This window comes from Mytilus edulis, chromosome 4, assembly GCF_963676685.1.
Source record: "Mytilus edulis chromosome 4, xbMytEdul2.2, whole genome shotgun sequence".
Lineage (NCBI taxonomy): Eukaryota > Metazoa > Mollusca > Bivalvia > Mytilida > Mytilidae > Mytilus > Mytilus edulis.
The window spans coordinates 25,642,362-25,663,614 of NC_092347.1; the positions used below are offsets into that span (position 1 = coordinate 25,642,362).

Below are 21,253 nucleotides of genomic sequence, written 5' to 3' on the forward strand. Positions count from 1 at the left end.
TGTGCACCGCATTTTTTTCATTATACTTGTAAGGTGTCATTTTTTCGCGCTTTTGTTGCATGGTTTCCCACTTGTTCATGTGCATGTCTTGTTGCAAATTAATTTTAAAAATTCAACCCTCTCAACTGTAAAAAAAAAAAGATACATATGATGAACTATGCATTTGAAGCACGTCTTAGTTTCTTCTACTTATAGGATAATACTCTCATATTAATACGTTTATACCAACACGATTAACTTCATTGGATACAAAAAGGTAGTTATATAAATACGGATATTTCTTAGAAATGACGGTCATCCTTTAAAAGTTACGGTCATCATTTACAAATTACGGTCATCTTCAAACCAATTACGGTCACCCTTGTTATGAATCGCTGATTCTGTTACGGTCATCTCGATTGTGATTTACGGTCATCTGTGCGATTTTTCAAATCGAAATTCCTGTTTCATGCACATTTCTCGGTAGTAATTAGTGATTTCCGTGTGAATCTTTTATAAATTTACATCGTTGAAATGTATGATTTGTAAAGAAAATGATATAGAAACACTTTAACAGACAATACAGATACTGACCTAATTTTTCATCCGACATCTTGTGATGACCGTGAATGCAGTTACGGTCATCAGCTTTACCCCAGTGAATATACTGAGAAAAAAAAAACTAAATACAAAATTATTCCAGCATTGACAGTACTATTGTGTAAATACGAAACGTTTTTTTTCTGTACATATATCAAAAAGTAAAATCACAAAAAAACTGAACTTAGAGGAAAATCAATTCGCAAAGTCCATAACCATATGGCAAAATCAAATAACAAAACGCATCAAAAACGAATGGACAACAACTGTCATATTCCTGACTTGGTACAGGCATTTTCAAATGTAGAAAATGGTGGATTAAACCTAGTTTTATAGCGATAACCCTCTCACATATGATTAATACCACTTCGCGAGTAAACAGTTTCACAGTATTTCTGAACACCCTCTTTCACTGCGGACAGAATTTTAGTCAATCTAATGGACAATTCTTTAGTGGAACATGAAGATGAGCCAGCAATATACCGTTATTTGTACGGAATTTTATGAAGCTTTGGTATCCAATACAAACAAGGTAAGTCCTCCGATTTGGTGTTCAACGTAATGTTTATTGAAGCCATGAAGGATTTATGATTTGCTAAAATCTCCTCCTTGTCAAATGATATGTCTTTGTATGTGGGATTACATGAGTGCTCCTTTATACCAAATTCTTTTACAAGACATTCGTAGTAATGCGATTTACATAGAAAGACAATATTATTTGAAGCTTTGTCCGCAGGAACGACAACCTACTTATCATGAAGAGATGATAGACATTTCATGGCCTCTTTGTCTCTGAAAACGGACTTTGGTCGATCGTTCACAGTTTTTCAACTTGTGAATGCGACGTTTTATCAGAGACTTGATAGTTTTAACCCATTCTGATAAAGTGTCCAGTTCAACTTCTTCTCGCTTATCCCATGCGCTGGCGTAGTTCTCAATGGAATCAATAATTATTTTGAAGTTATGGTTCCAATTGATGTGTTGGGGTTCTCTAAACTTTGGACCATGAGAAATCACCTTTCGGAGATTTTCATGTTGAATTATGTTTAGATCCCCAGTTATAACATGACCAGAGGGGCTGTAATTATAAGGCGAGTAGGAACAGTCACATGTCGGAGGGCTTTTTAGGTATTGTTCTAAGTCAAGGTCCTGCAATGCTTGTTTATAGTTAAGTATTTTAGGTGCAATGGTTTTGGTGTAACTGTAGGATACGATAGGAACAAACTGATTTTGAAAATAAATAGGAATTTTAGATGTTACCTCCTTGTGATGTAGAACGTTGCAGATATTGATTGCCTCAATTCTTCCATGGGCAAAATCAACAGGAAGGAATTTCCTCTTTTCCTCATGTAAAGGAACTGTATTTTGTGTTAAATGTTTAATGTAGCCTCTGATGACTTTAGTCATTGCACATGGTTACCTTAGAAAACATGTACCCATCATTATGAATGAGGAATACAGACACGTAAGGAAATAATTATTGTCTTTATTGATTACAGTTACTCTATCAGTAGTTTACAACATGACAGATTTTGTAATTAATTGAGGGAATGTGTGTTTGCAATGCTGGTTTCCGTTGCAAATGATGTCAATGAGTAAGAAACATCGACAGTGTTTTCTTTTCTCTTGCAGAGATATGTAAATGATACATTTTTGTTTTGTCTAATGTAATATTTACTTTTCTAGATTGCGATGATGGTTTTTATGGCGATTGGTGTAACAGGTGCGTGTCTCGTGGATAAATAGTCATCAGAAAAGGTAATCTTATTTTAAAGGACATGGAAACAAGTTCATGTCTTCTGAAAGTCTTGTTCATGATAATGTTATCTTATCTTACAGCCGTATATGCTACATTTTTGGGGTAAAAATTTGAAATTTACTCTTCCAGATTGTGATAATGGTTATTATGGCGAAATATAATTTGTTAATTTGCCCCTCTTTTAAAGATACGAAAACAATAAAAAAAAAAAAAAAAAAAAAAAAGAAAGGAAAAATACCGAACGCCGAAAGGGTTCTTAATAATAGAAATTGTCAATAGAAAGGTAAAATAAACCTTCAATGCAATAACCATAAAATACATAAACAGTCTTTTTACTTCCATTGAGCGCAAAAAAACAGCAGGGTGAAAATATTTCATAGGGCATGATGTTATGCATAATAGATTTTATTTGACCGAATTGATGACTTTGAAGTCCCACCCTTGGATGCAAGTTATTCTAGAGAAGACGAAAATCAAGTAGCATACGAGAACAACACTTTGTTTCCTTTCTGATACATGGGCTATTGGCAGGGTCTAAGAGAAAATAAATAGTATCACCAAACAGGAAACATCCAAGTTTTTACGTCCATCTTTATGGAAAACAAACAAGCTTAGCAAATATTGTAAGCCTGGTTACAGAGTAAAAAGACAAGACCAATTAGCTATTCAATGTTGTGCAACACCGCCACCAGAACAAAGTGACTTATCGAGTGCAGAAGACGTTCTGTTATTGAAACTTTGTGAATGGATTCTGGTCAATAACATTGTACGATACCGGTACATATTTTTTGCTATTGGACTCATTACATTATTAAATTAACTATGATGTTCCCTTGTATAACCAATCAGCCTCATACAAAGAATGATAGGGTTACAGATTGTAATTTTTTAATCTATCGGAAAATGCTCTTGAAAAAAGTTAAATTACAAATCATTACTTTAAGGATTTACTTAGGTGAGGTTTTAGATAAGTGCCAAATGTTCGGACTCCTTGGTGTTTTCAATACGAAACAAGGTAAAATATTTAACCCATAACACCTATTTATCTTTAAACATAAAGACTTAATAGCTGATAAAAGGTCATTTGACAAAATTTAAGCAGATTCTTGATTTTCTTTCTTTTAATTTGATACCCAAATAATACCAATGCAAATATAAGGTAAAAGTTCGAGTCAGCCTTTTCCCGCCATATTTTATAAACCAAATATCTCAGAAAGGAGCTATATAGCCTTTAAATATTTTTAGCTTATCTTGATCCTTAACTTATACTCTTCCAGCTTAAAGTGTCAGTATTTATTTAATTTTACCGTATATCACCTAAGTACATCCTTAAATAGCCAACGAAAAAACGTTTATAAAAACCTCTGCAAAACAATAATCTGTCAAAATTTTCTTTTTAAACGTAGGGTTGGTTTAAAGTTGAGTCTCTTGTGGAATAGCTTCTCTTGAGTCGTTGCTTGAATAAGATTCTTCGATAGACCATCATAATCTTTATTTGGTTGCAAGATGTTTTTCTTTATCCCGCTATGTACTCCCCGGTTATATACCCTCAAAAGGGATAAACAGTCCATACATATAAGGTAGAAACACAATATACTCATGATAGTTATACCGGTTGCACCTAAAGCCATTTTACTCGTGTGTCTTTCATAAACACTAAATAACATTCTACGTTGTTTGGATAAGGTTGATTTGTCTACAAGTAAATGGGAAAAATTGCCATGACCACCATTTGGATCATACTTCCAGTCAGCAACTGTAATAAAGAAAGAGAAAATCATTCATGCCATTAAGATATTTCTTTCTTCTTAAAACCCTTTTCATTTCGTTTGGATATATTTCCATTTCTAACATTAAAGACGTATTGCCTTCTATGTTAAGAAACTCTTTTTAATCCTGATACCTTTGATAACTATTTATATGTCTTCTTTATAATTTCTACATTATATCCATATTTGCATTATTTTAATCACCCAATCATTTTATTAAATAAGGTAGTAAGTCATGAACAAACGATGCTATCAATTCGGAAGGAGCGGCTTTTCCTGGTCGTTCTTTGTGGAGTCTGTCGATTCATTACCATGCACTGTAGGACATTGTTCTAAAACATATTGCCCTTTCCAATGTGTATTATTCATGTAAAAGTAAAATAACAAAAATATCGAACTCTGGGGAATATTCAGAACGGGAAATCCGTAGTCAAATGGCAGTTTAAAATCAAAAGCTGAAACACATAAAACGAAAGGTAAACATTTATCATATTCCTGACTTGGTAAAGGCATTCTCTTATAAAGAAAATGGGGATTAAACCTGGTTTAAAATCTTAATACATGTATTGCCTGTCTCTCTACTTTTTGTAACTTTTCCAATTATTTTAATTCATGTGGTTGAATTATGAGGCATTGTTTTAAATTAAAGATCTGTTGGATTATTGAACATGTTTTTAATCATACTCTATTCTTAAGGATGTACTTAGGTGAGGTTATGTGAAAATTAGTAAATCGACAATCTAAAATTTATACTATAAACTGTTAGATCATTCGTTAAGGATAAAAAAATAAGCTTAAAATATTGATAGGTCATGAACCTCCTTTTCGAGATATTTGAGATTTAAAAATACGGTGGGAAAAGGCTGACTCGGACTTTTATCTTATATTTGCATTGGTATTATATGGGTCTCAAAACAAAAGAAAGAAAATCAAAAATCTTCTAAATTTTTTGAAAATGACCTTTCATGAGCTATTAAGTCTTGTATGAAAAAATAAATGGGTATTATGGGGCAAAATATTTTATCTTTTATTGTATGGAAAAACACCAAGGAGTCCGAACATTTGACACGAATTCCAAAACCTCACCTAAGTACATCCTTAGCATCTATTTTAAACAATTTAGAAGACACCTACGTGAACATACTGCCTTTGTTCCGTTCCATAACCCTGAGCTGTTACATAGTCTAATTGCATCACCCGATGACACTGCGTATCCTACGTCACAAACGACGGCTGACAGGTTGGAATAATAATAATCCTGCACTACTAGGCGGGAATTGTTTGGTATATCTGGATTACCACATACTATAACTAATAAATATTAAGGAAAGAAGTAAGTAATAAAAAACCTGTAAAAATAATATTTGTTTTAGATAATAAATTAACATCCAAAACAGTATCAGTTAAAATTTTGAAAAGAAGGAAATTTGATTAAACAAAATTGAAACATAATGCTTCTTTTGATAACTATAAGTTATTCTCGGTATATCAATTATGTAAGTTCAACATATGCTAATGAAATCATATCATTCTATTATACTGAAGAAATCAAACTTTCCGTCCGAAGCGCTTATCTGGATTTGCCTTCATGAGTATACGGGTCACAATGCAGCTTTTTATAAGATCGTTAGAGAGACATGTTATTGTTTGTTCACATACTTTAGAGCAGTACAATCAATTTTCGTTTGTCTTTGTTTTCTTAGTTTTAAATTGTAAAGTTTGGACACATTATACTAGTTAGAATACATTTTTGAATTCCAAGAGCAGACGAATTCATTACAAATGTAATGGTTATTGTTAAAATCATGAAAAATTACGAACGAACGATAGTTTAAACACATTGGTCTTTACAACACAAAAAGAACTGTAATACGATGAAATATTGTACGCTAAAAAAACGACGTCGCTGCTGTCTAGGCTACCAGAACAAACTGTAAGACGTGTCTCTAGCAACCGTGTCAACAATTTATACATCAGAATTACTCACTCATAAACATAACATAGCCAAATATGTATAAAACACAGAAACGTTTGAATATATGTTACCAGAAATATGCTGTGTAAAAACATTAAAGCAACACTACTTTGTAACTTGTTATCATATTCTGTGAACAATCTAGACAAGTAGTACTGTCACATAAAATAACATAATATCATTAAAAAGTTCGAATATTTTATACATGTTAAAATCAGATGAAAAAATGTTTCAATAGTGAGTGTCAAGAGGATTTGTTCTTTTGTATGACAGAGATACAGCATGAAACCAGAATACAAAACTACTTTTTTTTTTTTCTTACGAGTATCGCAGCATTGTCCAGTCCATCCTGCAGTACATTGACAGGTATTACTATAACTTCCGCCATTATAACAGAATTCATTACATGTCTCCTGCTCGTAGATCTGGCTAATAGTTATGACACCTTTACAGTTTACCCCTAAACATGTGAGACCATCAGTTCCGGTGGGACAACAAAAAGTACGATGTCGTGTACGAGTCCCTCCTGCACACGAAGCTGTACAATCGCTCCAGGGATTCCAATTAAAAATTTCACATATCGAATCACACGTCGATCCTAGTAAATTAACATATACGATATATCATACAACTACAAATGTAAAATGCATAGTAAATATTTGTATCCTTGTCTTTCCTATTGCTAGTGTGCTTTGTCTGTATATGTCACTTGGTTTTTTTATTAGTCGGCGTATGTGTTTGTTTTATAGTAGTTCAGATTATAACACCATGCAGTAATATTAATTTGATTAGATATCAGTTTATGTTTAATGATGTTAGATTAATGAATCTTCTTTGGTATTCCCTCCTAACAAATGTCATATGTTTGATTTGGTACAGGTATTTTCTTAAACCGGGGTTTTTAGCTAGCTAAACCCCTCACTTGTATGACAGTCGCATAAAATTCCATTATATTGACATGGATGTGTAAACAAAACAAATATAGCAGGCAAAATGTCAAAAATAGGGAAACAGCAGTCAACCTTGTGTAATAATCTTAATTACTATAAAACCAAAGATATAAGTCAACATGTAAAAACAAAAAAGCATATAGACAAAGCACATTAGCAATACGAAAGGCAAGAATACAAAAAATTAACTATAGTAACACAATGAGGGGATGTTAAGTACCGAGTCAAGTCAAATGGATATTACAAAATAATCTAAACGCTGAAAGTAATAATCTTCAAAGACAAATAAAATGATACTTTATCACATCATTAAGGTGATAAATGCGATGCGCTTTTCTAGATTTACCTTCATCATAAGGCATGTTAAAACCCACAAATATAAAAGCCCAATGATGTATAATATTCATGCTAGTTGTAATAAAAAAACATTGAAGTGGCTGAGAATTGCCTATTATTATTAATACTATTGTACAGATGCTGGTAGAATGTTGCCAATTATAAAATGGCTGTATTTATGAAATAGTGTATTTCAATATAACGGGATGAGCGATCAACAATATCACCAAACTGTTAACTGTGAAAGACAATATCTATATAGCAGAATATATTTCAAAGTCTAGTGCTAGCTTTCTTTTCTATTGTTTTTTCTTTGGAATCATTTGTAAGAGGTCTACATTATGGGCAAAATATGGAACAATCGGAAAGAATATGCCAGTGTTAGTTAGGATTTGTTTATTCTTGAAACATGGTATTTGTATTTTTGAACTAGTTCGTTTTTATGAGAGAAAAAAAAGCTTTAGTAATTCTAGTGATTTAAAATAACGAGTAACTTTGTAGAGAAGAGAGGTCAAATTGTAGTACTTATTTAAATAGATTTAGACAATTTGAATGTATGTGCTCTTTCAAATCTTTAGACTTGATACACAACATTAGTATCATTCCTATGATAAGTGATTTTACAGTTGCTGTGAATCAATTATGTCGTCTTTTTTTTTTATAAAGTTACCAATTGCAAAAGTATGAATTATTCGAAATACGAAGGATTTTTTCCCCAATCATAGAAGTCCTTAGCTGTATCTGGCACAACTTTCGGAAATTTTGGGTCATCAATGCTCTTCAACTTTGTACTTGTTTGGCTTTCTGACTATTTTGATCTGAGCGTCATTGGTGAGTCTCTGTAGACGAAACGCGTCTGGCGTATAAAATTATGAGTCTGGTATCTTTTATAACTATTGTAAGCAGTATTAAAGATTTTTGCTGTTATTAAAAATAAATACTTTACCACCATTAGATAAGGAAGAATCTTTAGTGAGCATCACTCCTTGTATTGTAGTCTGTCCGCCCCCTCCGTTCCCTCCGCCCCCTCCGCCCCCTCCGCTCTGTCCGGTCAGCGTATAGTCGCCTGTAACGAAAACTGACATTTAATTATGTTTCTGAAAAGTCATTAAAAAATTAAGAAGGGAACAAATTGATTTCAAATTATGGTAACTGTGAGCTTTGTTTAATATTTTATTGATATTTATCATATTTGGTATCATTTGTAGTTGTTCATTTGTCTTCTGTTATACCCGAGACTACTATGTGTTCTAGTAGTCTAAGGTTATACAGACACTTTCAAGTTGAGTTTTTTTTCTACTCTGGTTTTCAGCTATAAAATACCACAGCATGACAAAATGTGAAACAATTGAAACGAAAAAAAAAATCGCAACTGCCTTTTGCAATACCGTTACAGGAAAAAAGAAAAGTAAAGATTTATAGAATGTCCTTCAAATGTTGGTTATAGGCTTAATTGTTAATCACTTGTGGAATGTTTAAATAACAGTTACCTCTGTAGCTATTCCATTACAAGCATTAAAATCTAAAAGTCTTCAATTCATACTGGCATTTAATATTATTATGTCTATTTCATGTACTTGAATATTTCTATAAGATCAAACGGTTATTCAGCAATACATGTTACTATTGAAGGCATTTTGATACAAAACTGAAAATATTACACGTTTTTGTTAAATTTAGCTTCTAACAACTTCACTATCAAAATCGAATTAAAGTGTATTCGAAAGACAAAACATAACTTTACTTGAAACATAATTTTGGTTTTTGTTAAGGATGACCTTCGTTAACAATTTTGGGATAAATTCTCAAAGTCTGATAGATTAATTCAAGGTTGCGGTTTTTAACATTTATTATGTGTTTATTGTTTGAGGGCTCTTAGTATGACTGTTCTGTATCCTAGATTTTTGTTTGTTTTATTATGGTGTTTGCCTGAATTTAAATGGTTATTCTACCTTGTAGAGTGTTTAAAGTTGGGTCGCACAATTCAATCGAATCCTCTAATGTTCCACCCATCAAAGAAGTGTCGTAGAATTGTATACAAGTTATGTCCCCTGTAAATGGCTGTTTATTGTCCAAAGCTTTTCCGATAATGATATCGCCATGTGCATCCACAGAAACTGAGTTAGTTCCGAGGCCAAAGGTAGAGGTCTTAGGTTTGCCATTATGAAAGTAAATTAGATCAATGTGATCATCATTTGTCCATAGTTTGTTGAACGTAAAACCGATGAATACCCAACTTCCATCTACCGGTATGGATAGCTCACTAGTAAAGGAATGTGGCGCATTATTTGTGTCTAAAAATGAGACAAATAATTCGTTTCCATTAATACCGAAGGTAAAACCAGGTAAAGCTGCGGAACCTGTGTATTGCAAAAGAGTTGCTGTCTGAGGTGACGTCATACGAACATAAAATACCCACGTCATTGCGTCATCACCATCCATGTTACCGTCTATGTTTTGGATAGTAATGGAGTTCCCGCTATTTACTTCCACATAACCAAAATCAGGAGAACTGTAAACACCAGGAACTCGAATAGATGGTCCATTCAATACAGCATACCTGTGAATATATTTAGAAAGTGTATATGTAACATTTGAAAATTAGTCTTCTTTGAAAAGGTTAATTTTATATCTGCTGTGATGTGAATCTAATTATGTATCCTTCCCACGCAAAGTAGTTATACATTTTGCAATGTTTTGGGTATTTGTAAAATGTTAAATTGTTATAAAATTAAAAGCTTTTTTTAATGCTTTTACCTAAAACAAATTAGTATACATTAATAGTCTTAATAGCAAAGCTGCAGAGACTTGCACTACCCTAATTTGTGGTCTGTTGTATTATTGCATTATTTAATGATTGTAACACATATCATTGTACAAGAGTCCATGAAGATTTCATATTTTGAGCTAATGTACAGTAATAATGTATCCTAAAATGTTGTCCTAATTAGTTATCAAAGGTACTACTAGGCTTATAATTTGATGCACAAGAATTATTTATGCTTTTGCAAACAGTTCATTCATAGAAATGACAATATGTCAACAGCGAAGTGCTGACTACTGGGCTGATCATACCCTTTGGGACGAAATAACCACCAGCAGTGGCATCGACTCAATAGTGTAATAGTTATCAAAGGTACCATGCTTATAATTTGATACGCCAGACGCGCGTTCGTCTACATTAGACTCATCAGTGATGCTCAGATCAAAATAGTTTGAAAGCCAAACAAGTATAAAGTTGAATAGCATTGAGGACCCAAAATTTTAAAAAGCTGTGTCCAATACGGCTAAGGTAATCTTTACCCGGGATAAGAAAATCCTAGTATTTCGAATAATTTTTACTTTTGTAAGTAGTAAATTTTTAAAAATGATAATATATTTGATATTCTTGTCAACACCGAAATACTGACTACTGGGCTGGTGACACCCTCGGGGACGAAACATCCCCCAGCAGTGGCATCGACTCAGGGATGTAAATAGATATCAAATGTACCAGGCTTATAATTTGATACGCCATACGCGTTTTTCGTCTACATAAGACTCATCAGTGACGATCAGATCAAAATAGTTTGAAAATCAAACAAGTATAAAGTTGAAGAGCATTGAGTACCGAAAATTTCCAAAACGTGTGCCAAATACGTCTAAGGCCAAATATGCCTGGGATAAAAAAAATCCTCATTGTTTAGAATAATTCATACTTTTGCAAACATTTAATTTATAAAAATGACCATATAATTGATATTCATGTCAACACCGAAGTGCTGACTACAAGGCTGGTGATACCCTCGGGGAAGAAGGATATATGTTCAATTAGATCAGGATTCCATATTTCAGTAAAATAAATGTAGGATTTGATTTTACTGTAAAACTATTCCCGGATATACTTAGAATACAAAATGAATTTACGGAGTATGAAGGAAATTACTTTTAAAAAATTGTATGGCCATCAAATTATACATTTTGCTTTACTCTGACATAAAGAACTACAAATACCCTTTTTTGAAAGTACAATATATAGGAAACAAAAGAAACTTTAAATGGCACAATTTAAGCAATGAAGAAAAAACAGTCATTCAAGTGATAGGTCTAGTTAGATATATAACCAAGTGTAATCCAAAGAATGCCTGTACCAAGTCAGGAATATGACAGTTGTTTTCCATTCGTTAGATGTGTTTGAGCTTTTGATTTGCCGTTTTAAGTTTCCCTTAAAGTTCGGTATTTTTGTTATTTTACTTTTTTTTAATTAAAATACATCTAATTGCATAAACAAAAGAAATGATACCATTTTTTTTTTTAATCGTTTAGATAAAGACGGGATATCATATTTTTGTTTATATTTGACATAAATTTTGTTTGCCGTGCACTTCTCAACTTCGTGAATAAATCAATTGTAAACATTTATTATCTATCATTGATTAAATAAATAAGTTTGACACATTGGTTGTATGGTCAGTCATTTTGAAATCTGTTTTGTCTACTCATGGAAGTAAAATTAAATCAATGTTAAATTTCCATGGTCTTCTTAATTAAATGTACAATAGACGTTCATGTTTGTAACACATTCAAACTTAATAATACTATTAAACCCAATTTGACATTACTTCAGCGACAAGTTACTTGCAAAATGTTATATATATATGACCATCTTTTTGAATATTAGTCAGACCGTACGCGTACGGTCCGACCATATGAGTATTTTGAAAAAAGTACGCATACGGTCCAAATACTCATACGGTCTGGAACATATATATAACATTTGCTTATATATATATATATATAGTGTCTAAAAATAGCAACAATCAACATTCAATCTATCTAGGTGTGGATCAGTTTGTAAATAAACTGTTTATATATATATATATATATATAAGTACGTCTGAGTCAGTGACAACCCTACAACAGATGTATCCATCGGATCGCCATCAATGATGGTGATACATGTCTGTGTACATAATGTATATACAACTCGTCTAAACATCAACCCAACAATGTTAGATCTGTAAATTTGCTTTCGCAAATTTTTGGTTCTTCCCTCGCCGGGATTCGAACCCATGCTACTGTGATATCGTGACACCAAATCGCCTGCACTGCAGCTGACTCAGACGTACTTATGAATATAATTATTTTCTGTGACTGTATCTTACATTAATTTGTAGGATCCTTTACTATAGATAATTTAGCTGATCTGTAACAATAACATCTTCATGCCTTATATATCATGTACTGTAGTACGCCGCTAGATTAAAACTGACGTGGAAAGGTAACACATGCCCACCGAAAGCTCTTTTTTTGAGAGCCCAGGTGGTCGTGTGGTCTAGCGGGACGGCTGCAGTGCAGGCGATTTGGTGTCACGATATCACAGTAGCATGGGTTCGAATCCCGGCGAGGGAAGAACCAAACATTTGCGAAAGCAAATTTACAGATCTAACATTGTTGGGTTGATGTTTAGACGAGTTGTATATATATATATATATATATATAAAAGTCTATAAAAAAAAGACCAACCAGCAAATTTACTATGTACCGGATCGTCTAAAATAGGCAGTACTATGCAGTTAAGGAAAAAATTATATCAGTCTAAAGATTTGCACAACGGTACTGATATAAGATGTTATATAATATGACACTTGTGACACTTGAAGAAGGCCATTTGTTGAGCCGAAATATTTGTCAACACGATTTAATAACAACATTTTCGTATTATAACATCTTATATCAGTACCGTTGTGCAAATCTTTAGACTGATATATATATATACAACTCGTCTAAACATCAACCCAACAATGTTAGATCTGTAAATTTGCTTTCGCAAATTTTTTGTTCTTCCCTCGCCAGGATTCGAACTCATGCTACTGTGATATCGTGACACCAAATCGCCTGCACTGCAGCCGTCCCGCTAGACACGAGTCTAAATTGAAAAATACGTTCAAACCTATGATTGCGTTGGATAAAAACCGCAATTTTTATACGTGTGCATGTAAAACAAATTTCGTTGTAGAAGGGTCTAAAAACAGCACAAACAACATTTTCCAAAAGACCAAAAAAGTGAAAAAGTATATATTTAAACAAAACGCATTTGACTAATAGGTCGAACAACTGATGTTCTTTAACCCTGCTGACTGCCATTGGCTATATATATATATATATAGAGAGAGAGAACTTTAAGGTAACTTTAAGGTGACAACTCCCGAAACGAAAGCTTATTTTTAATACAGTACAGGTTCCAGCCCCGGCGCCGGGGAGGAAGTTACGAATCAAATCTAGCCTTACATCGTTAGGTTGATTTTCTAGGCACTTTATATATATATATCTATATATATATATATATAAATATATATTGTCTATTACCACTTTTTATTAAAGCAATCACACAGTAGGTATAGTGTCCGGCTAGGATCGTGGTTTTTCGAGTGATTTGTTCGGGCTTTTTCGAGTGTGACCACTTTTTTCGAGTGAATATGATAAAAAATGTAAATAAACGGCAGAGTTCATTTCTGACAAGACGGGATATAAAAGCTTGAGATTAATATACAAGGTTATATAAGGTATATTAGTATTTGAGATAAAAAAAAATATATTATCATTCTAACATTTTTTTTTCGTAAAACTTTAGTCTTACAATGCTTTTTTTTTCCAAAAAAAACCAGAATAAAGCCATTCTTATACACATACCAAGGTAATTGTCGACGGAAATGCATACATGGAATCTATATATGCTTAGATATACAGACACTTTACAAAAAATATTGTTATTGCATTGAAAATGCTATTTTGAGACTTAATTCATTTATTCATGTCCGGGCTTTTTCGAGTGTGTCTTTTTTTTTATCGAGTGATTATACACATTTCTTATAGCTAAAAGTGTTATCTGTTGGTGTATTTATGTTTAAAACGATAAAATAAAGGTTCAAATTAAGTATTTTCAATGCACATGGCACAAATATTAACATTTGCGTTTTATAAACAAGTATCGTTATTCTTTTTCTCACATTTTATAAATTGCATGTACAGTATATATTCGTGATGTCAACAATCTAATGTAAGTTACATGCATATAGACAATTTGGATATATAAATCGTCTGCGTTTTGCTAATGCTTGTTAGATATATTTAGCTGTTCTTCTTGGAAAATAAATTGGAAATTGTATTAATTGTTCACAATGTGATAGTGATGAAAATGTTTCTTTGCCTGTACTTGTATGCTCGAGTAAAGTTCATTACGGAGTTCATTATATAAATCACAGCTAATAAGGAAATGAATTTCATTTTAAATTTCAATTTTGCTACACATTTTACATATTCTACTGTCCTCAGGTTCGCCACTAAAAAGTCCTGTTTCAATTCTTAGAGATAGAATTCTACATCTGAATTGAGCCAACATCGACCGTTCTTTCTGTTGTAGGTTAAGGTATGCGTATGCTTCAGCAGAGAAATTATTTTTAAAAGTTTTGTATGTTGACAGTTTTGGGTATTTATTTAAGTATTTAATTATAAAAAAAAAGAAGATGTGGTATGATTGCCAATGAGACAAATCTCCACAAGAGACCAAAATGACTCCGAAATTAACAACTATAGGTAACCGTACGGCTTTCAGCATTGAGCAAAGCCCATACCGCATTATCAGCTATAAAAGACCCCGAAATGACAATGTTAAACAATTCAAACGAGAAAACTCACGGCCTTATTTACTTATCTGTTCTTATAATATAAATTGTAAAATCTTCATATATATGGAGGAAATAAAGATAATCAATAAAGTTATACATGAAATTTTATTCAAATTTTATTTTAAAATGGAGTGGATTAAGTGTGTGTGGGTTTTTTTTAATTTTTTATTCATGGATTTTTTTGGGGTCGGGGGCAACCCTCTTCTAGTAGAATATCTTTCATTACATTTTTCTGATTCTTCTCTGCTGTCTTTTAGGTTTCTTACACATTTTTTAAATCTCCGGGGTTAACCTCAAGAAATATTATTAACTGTAAAATCAAAAGTAGCATGAAATGAAGTTAAAATGAATATGAGTTCCCTATACTATAAACACTGGAAAGTAGTTGTAAAACGCTCTCCGAACAGAAAATTTGCATTAAATTGAAAAAGCTTACTTTTGATCCACGAAGTAATATGTTTTTGATGATTAATTGGGAATATGTGATATTGTCCTTCACTTTATTACAGCTATATACTAGAAAATGTCATTTTTAAAAGTCTATAATACCTTTTTTCTTATTCAAATTTCTGTAAAACAACCCGGATCATTTGTTTAAAAACCCGGACGATTTCACAGTTGCTCTCGAAAAAAACCGGACAATAACAAACACTGAATTATTTGGTTAAATACAAGGAAAGTGTGCTTCTTTGTTGATCAAAACTTGTGTAGTATTCAATATAAGATGGGTAGTAATGTAAAAAACTATTATAATTACAAAAAATAGCAGTTAATTGAACTTGTCGCATGTTTTATCACTCGAAAGAGCCAGAACTACACTCGATAAAAACGGACCGAATCACTCGAAACACCACGATCCTAGCCGTACACTATACCTACCGTGAATCAGTAGAAAAACACAAAACTTCGGTATATCTTAAATTTTCCTCGTATAAATGTCATGGTTCTCGTACATCTTGTTGCCAAATATATACTAAAAAAATATCTGTTTGTTTTAAGTTTACCTCTGTCTTATTTTCTCAATTTGGTAATACTTGTACACAGATATATTATTTTTATCAGTCAATCATGAAATTTTCATGAAAAACACCGCATGAATTTCAATCAATCTTTCATGAGAATATTCGAGTTAGAATGTTCATGTTGATTTTACCGACAGACGACTGACTGACCAAAGATGTAAATATATAACGTGAATACCACTTTGCAGCCACGTAGCAAATAAAATATTAGCAAATACCATTGCTCCAACAACCCAAAACCTTTTATTGAGGATTGAACAGACGCAAATTACAAAAAAGAAATATTCAATAAAACTTTTAAGATTGCAATAATAAAATGCGAGCTCACCTTCAATTCGGCAACAAAAGGTGTACTGTCCAAGTATATTAGAACAAAAGACATACCTCCTATTAGACTGGGTAGTCGTATCGTGTAGATTGTTGCTGATTGGCCAAAATGAAATTGGGGAGGGTGGTTCCCTCGATACATTCAGAATGTTGGCCCTGTGACTTTTGGCATCCAACACTAAAAAAGTTAAACATGATGAGAAATAAAGATGATCGATACGTAAATTGGCGATCGCAGATAGAAGTACAAAGATATTGAGTGAACATTAATTTTATTGCCTAAAAAAATATTGTTTGACCTTGAATTATCTTTTTTCAAAAACCTGTTCATTTTTCGAAATGTACATGGCGGAGCTGATATATGCAGGAAAGGAAATTAGTGTGATATCGAATATACGTATTTTCCCCGAAATTGTTTGTTTCGTCCGAAACAATTTCATATAGGCAATTATAACTACATCTTCGACTGATGTCAGTTAAAAGGATGTTGACAACTAAAATTTCTCAGGTTTACTCATATCAGATTTATAATGGTTCTCGTCATACATGTTTTGCTAAGTGTATCAATGTGTTATACTTAAAAACATTTTTAAAAAAAGAAGATTTCGATGTACAATATATATCGATTGTTCATTTCAAACTTTTAAATTAATTGCTGTATGTATAGATATCAACTACGACCGTTCATAATTTGGACATTAAAGCAAGTTTATCAATAAATCTTGGTCGATGTCATTTGATGATTAAACTTGTACGTCTATCGTTTTCAAGCAATTTAATTATGAAATTGGTTTGTAATAAAGTATATACTGTTGTTATTTTATAAAATATTTACAACATGCACGGTACCAATTGTATTGTTTTCGTGAGAGAAGAAAAACATGCATCAACGAAATTGAATAACAAAGGTTGGTCTGTAAATTTTATTAGTGTCATTGAGTAAACAAAATAAGTCAAAATCTGTATAAATTTAATGACATTCAATGAACGTAATTAGTTTAAATCTGTATAAATGTCATTTGATGGACAAAATTATTCAAACCTGTATTAATGTCATTAGATGAACTTAATTAGTCAAAATCTGTATCATTGTCATTGAATGAAATAAATTAATCAAAATTTGTATTAATGTCATTGGATGACTAATTTAGTCAAAATTTGTATTAATGTCATTGGATGAACGAAATTAGTCAAAACATGAATTAGATTAGTCAAAATCTGTATTAATGTAATTCGATGAACTAAATAAATAGGTCAAAATCTGTAGAAATGTCAGTCGATGAAGTAGATTATTCAAAAACCTATATAAATGTCATTCGATGAACGAAATTAGTCAAAATCTGTATTAATGTCATTGGCAATGTTGGTTGAAGTCAATTAGTAAAAAATCTGTATTAATGTCAGTAATTGGCTGATCTAGGTTTATATATAATAATGTAATGCTCGAGGTCAAAATAGTTGAAAATCCACATCTTATAAAAAATATGAAGAGCTATAAACAAAAAAGGACCAAAAAAGTATAACCAAAGCTGGACAAGGAATCAGAGCTTCGCTTGAGGGAGAGAGAGACATTCTTTAATTCTAAATAATTTTAAAAATTAAAGAATGTATCGCAAATTTTATTAAAATCAAATTCGTATTTTCATGCCAATAACAAATCGTATTTCGACAAGCAATATCTCTTTAGCGATGCTCGAGGCCAAAATATTGGAAAATTCAAAGCCTTTTAAGAATATGAAGAGCTATAAACAAATGGCACAGGACATACTCAAAAAGTTCAGTTAATATAACTCAGTCCTGCATCAATGTCTTAAGATGAACTTGGGTCGTCATACATTATCGTTCAATTTCATCGCCATGACTCATAAAAGAACATGGCGGTAAAATGCAGATTTTTTGCTAATATCTATGAAACTAAAGCCTTTAGAACAAATCTGACAGGTTACAAATGTCCATCAGGTGAAGATCTATCTGCCCTGAAATTACTTGGCCAAGTTAAACCAAACTTGGCCTAAATCATCCATAGGGTATATCATTTAAAAAAAGTATCTGATGGCCCTGCCCACCAACAAAGATGGCCGCTATCCCAACAAATATAACATTGGTGTAAAATGCAGTTTTTGGCTTATATTTGAGTTATTATCTTTTAAAGTAATTTTCTGCAATTTATTGGTAATTCTTTTCAAAACTCTTCTACTTTTTATTTAAGTTCTGGACCAAATTTAACCAAACTTGACCTCAATCATTATTTGGGTATCTATTATGACTTTAACCACATTTTACATGATTTCCAAAACATAAGATACAAGTGAGCGAAACGGCTCTTGGGAGCTTCTAGTTCTATTTATTGTCTCAAAAAATACCTAAGGTTAAAATTTGCAAACAAGAAAAGTGTTCATCTTTATTTCAAAAAATTAACCGGAGTTACATATCCTTCATACAACGTGGCTCGGAAATTAAATATGATGTACAGCTAACAGTTGTGTCGAATTTGAGAATATATTTGAGAAAAACAACATTTTTATAAAAAAAAAAATATAAAGCATTTTCAAACGTTAATTCAAGTTTGATAGTTATGTTAATTGGGTTTTGTCAGTTTTTAACCGCTGATTTATAGTAAAACTTACCTAGTGCATGTATGAGTATCAGGAGGTGTGACGTTCTCCTCATGGTTCGCTAGACCTGGTAATGAAATTCAAATATATCTTATAGAAAAGAAACAGAAAGCAGGTTTATTGATACGTATTTGTTGTACTAACGGGCAACAAATAAAAACTTACTGAAATAGCACGATATAGTTCTGAAAGAGGCGTTAAACACCAACCGATCAAGCAACCAATCAATTGTATCACAGTGGAACTGACGATGAATTTTGATTTATTTTTTTTACCACCAGCTGCCTTACACAATTGAAAATTATTATTTACCAGGCACACCCTACATAATAACAAAATAATTATTGTAATCTCTCTTTTTGTGGAATATGATTTTAAACATAAGAATGGTCCAGCTTGAAAAATAAAATATACCTACCATGCTCCTAGGCTGTATTGTACGAATGCTAATTGAATATAGAGATTAAATTATATTTATATTGATGTTTCTAGTATTTGACCAGAGTAATACCATTAAGGACCATGGTTTATGTTGACATTGCAAAGTGCATTTAAACAATTTAAACAATATATACAGCAGCATTTACGTCACGTCGCTATAGTCGTACTTGTAAAACCATTTATACTGCACTCGTTCTATTTGAGCAGTCAAAATGCGTTGACTGTATATTTCTATGTCATATACAGTCACTGACCCGATATCACTTTTCCTCATGAATATTTAAATAGAAATTGCCGAAATAATATTGAACTATTCATACGACCTCTTCAACCTGTTCTTGTTTCAAATGCATACAACGATGCGTGGAACGACTCAACATTGTTTCTTTTGTAATTATTGGAAACATATTTAATTTGTTAATATTTTTTGTTTGCAACCTATAAATCATTATGTGTTATGCTTATGGTTGATATTTAATTCCATACTCAAACGATTTCGTTCACCATCGAGTGTTGGTTTCAACAGGTAAATGTAAATTTCATTGTGTTGTATATTTCTCCGCGAGCATGATGTGAGGCCTTTTTAAAGGATATTTCCCCCTGATATGAAAAAAAAAGTTAAATAAAAGATTGTGTTCATGGCAACCATAATTTTATTCAATATGTTAATCATACCAACTCTTTTAGTACAAAAAAATGTGAAGCAAAGAGTTTTGTTTAAGTAATGATTTACACATATTATTATGGTAAAAATTGGTTGGGTGTGGTGTGTTGGAAAAGTGGGATACAGTACCAAAGTGTCAAAAGAGGGAAAATATTGTGGATAAGAACAGCCGGGAACAGCAAGAAAGATGAGAAACAAAGAAAAATTAATGTATCATGTTTATGATAAAAGTGAATACTGATAGGAACTTTATTGAGCTTATTACATCTTGCTGATAGTTTGCCAAATCTATTCACATATTTTCAGGCTTGAAAATGTCACCTTTTTCAGCGGCACGTCCTATCACCTTGTCGATTATTGGCAGAGCCACACATCCCTGTGCTTGATACTATCACGGTTTTCCCACCAATGCGCCTAATATGATTTAAAAAATAAAAACAATACTGTATGGAATGCAATACTTGTACAAAATATTATTCTAATATTGCACAACAGTGTTGCGATCGACAAGAAGAGGCGGCCGGGGTTGTGCTCCAGATGTATCAAATAGTTTACTCAGAAAAGGGGAAGCTTGGTACTTATTTTTCTTTAAAAGATTCTTTTTAAAATAAGAAAAAAAATTCAGACAGTAGGATTTTAAAAAAGACAGTCTTATTCTTTAAAAAAAAAAGGTGCCCTTTATTATATCAAAAGAGAACTTTTTTCAATACATTTCTAACATTTGTTTTAATTCAAGAAAAAAAAGAAAATCTTCCAACTGTGTATGGCTCTTGACACAATACAATATATCTCTTATGGAAAACTTAAAATGGGCTGTTATATTGGAGAGTATTTGAATTAAGGAGATCAGGAATGAATATTGATACATTTTGTACCGGCAAGTCTAGTAAATAATTTTAGAATTAATTCATATAATGCATATGTAATTTTATTTTATTGTGCATTCACTATATATATTGTTGTTGGCTCTGATTCTGACCAATGCTAATAAACAAAATGTGCACTGTGGTGTCTATTGTTGTAATAATCAATCATAGCAAACATCTGATGAGTTTATGCCCTTCACGGTAATTTGGGAAATAAAAATATTCTATTCTATATTCTATTTCATATGTATTTTTAATAATTTTTCAAACTACAGTTTAAAGT

At 32.1% G+C, this 21,253-nt stretch overlaps 1 protein-coding gene across 1 annotated transcript; it reads right to left on the bottom strand.

Annotated features, from left to right (window-relative positions):
- Positions 1-3,261: 3,261 nt before the first annotated feature.
- LOC139519295 (uncharacterized) lies at positions 3,262-19,112 on the bottom strand. The gene is made up of 7 exons (XM_071311268.1): positions 19,012-19,112; positions 16,442-16,562; positions 9,321-9,928; positions 8,315-8,434; positions 6,405-6,680; positions 5,242-5,418; positions 3,262-4,094 (listed from the first exon to the last, which is right to left on the bottom strand). Exons 1-7 carry the CDS (start codon positions 19,052-19,054, stop codon positions 3,721-3,723), a joined length of 1,719 nt encoding a protein of 572 aa, XP_071167369.1. The 5' UTR covers positions 19,055-19,112; the 3' UTR covers positions 3,262-3,720.
- Positions 19,113-21,253: the final 2,141 nt, after the last annotated feature.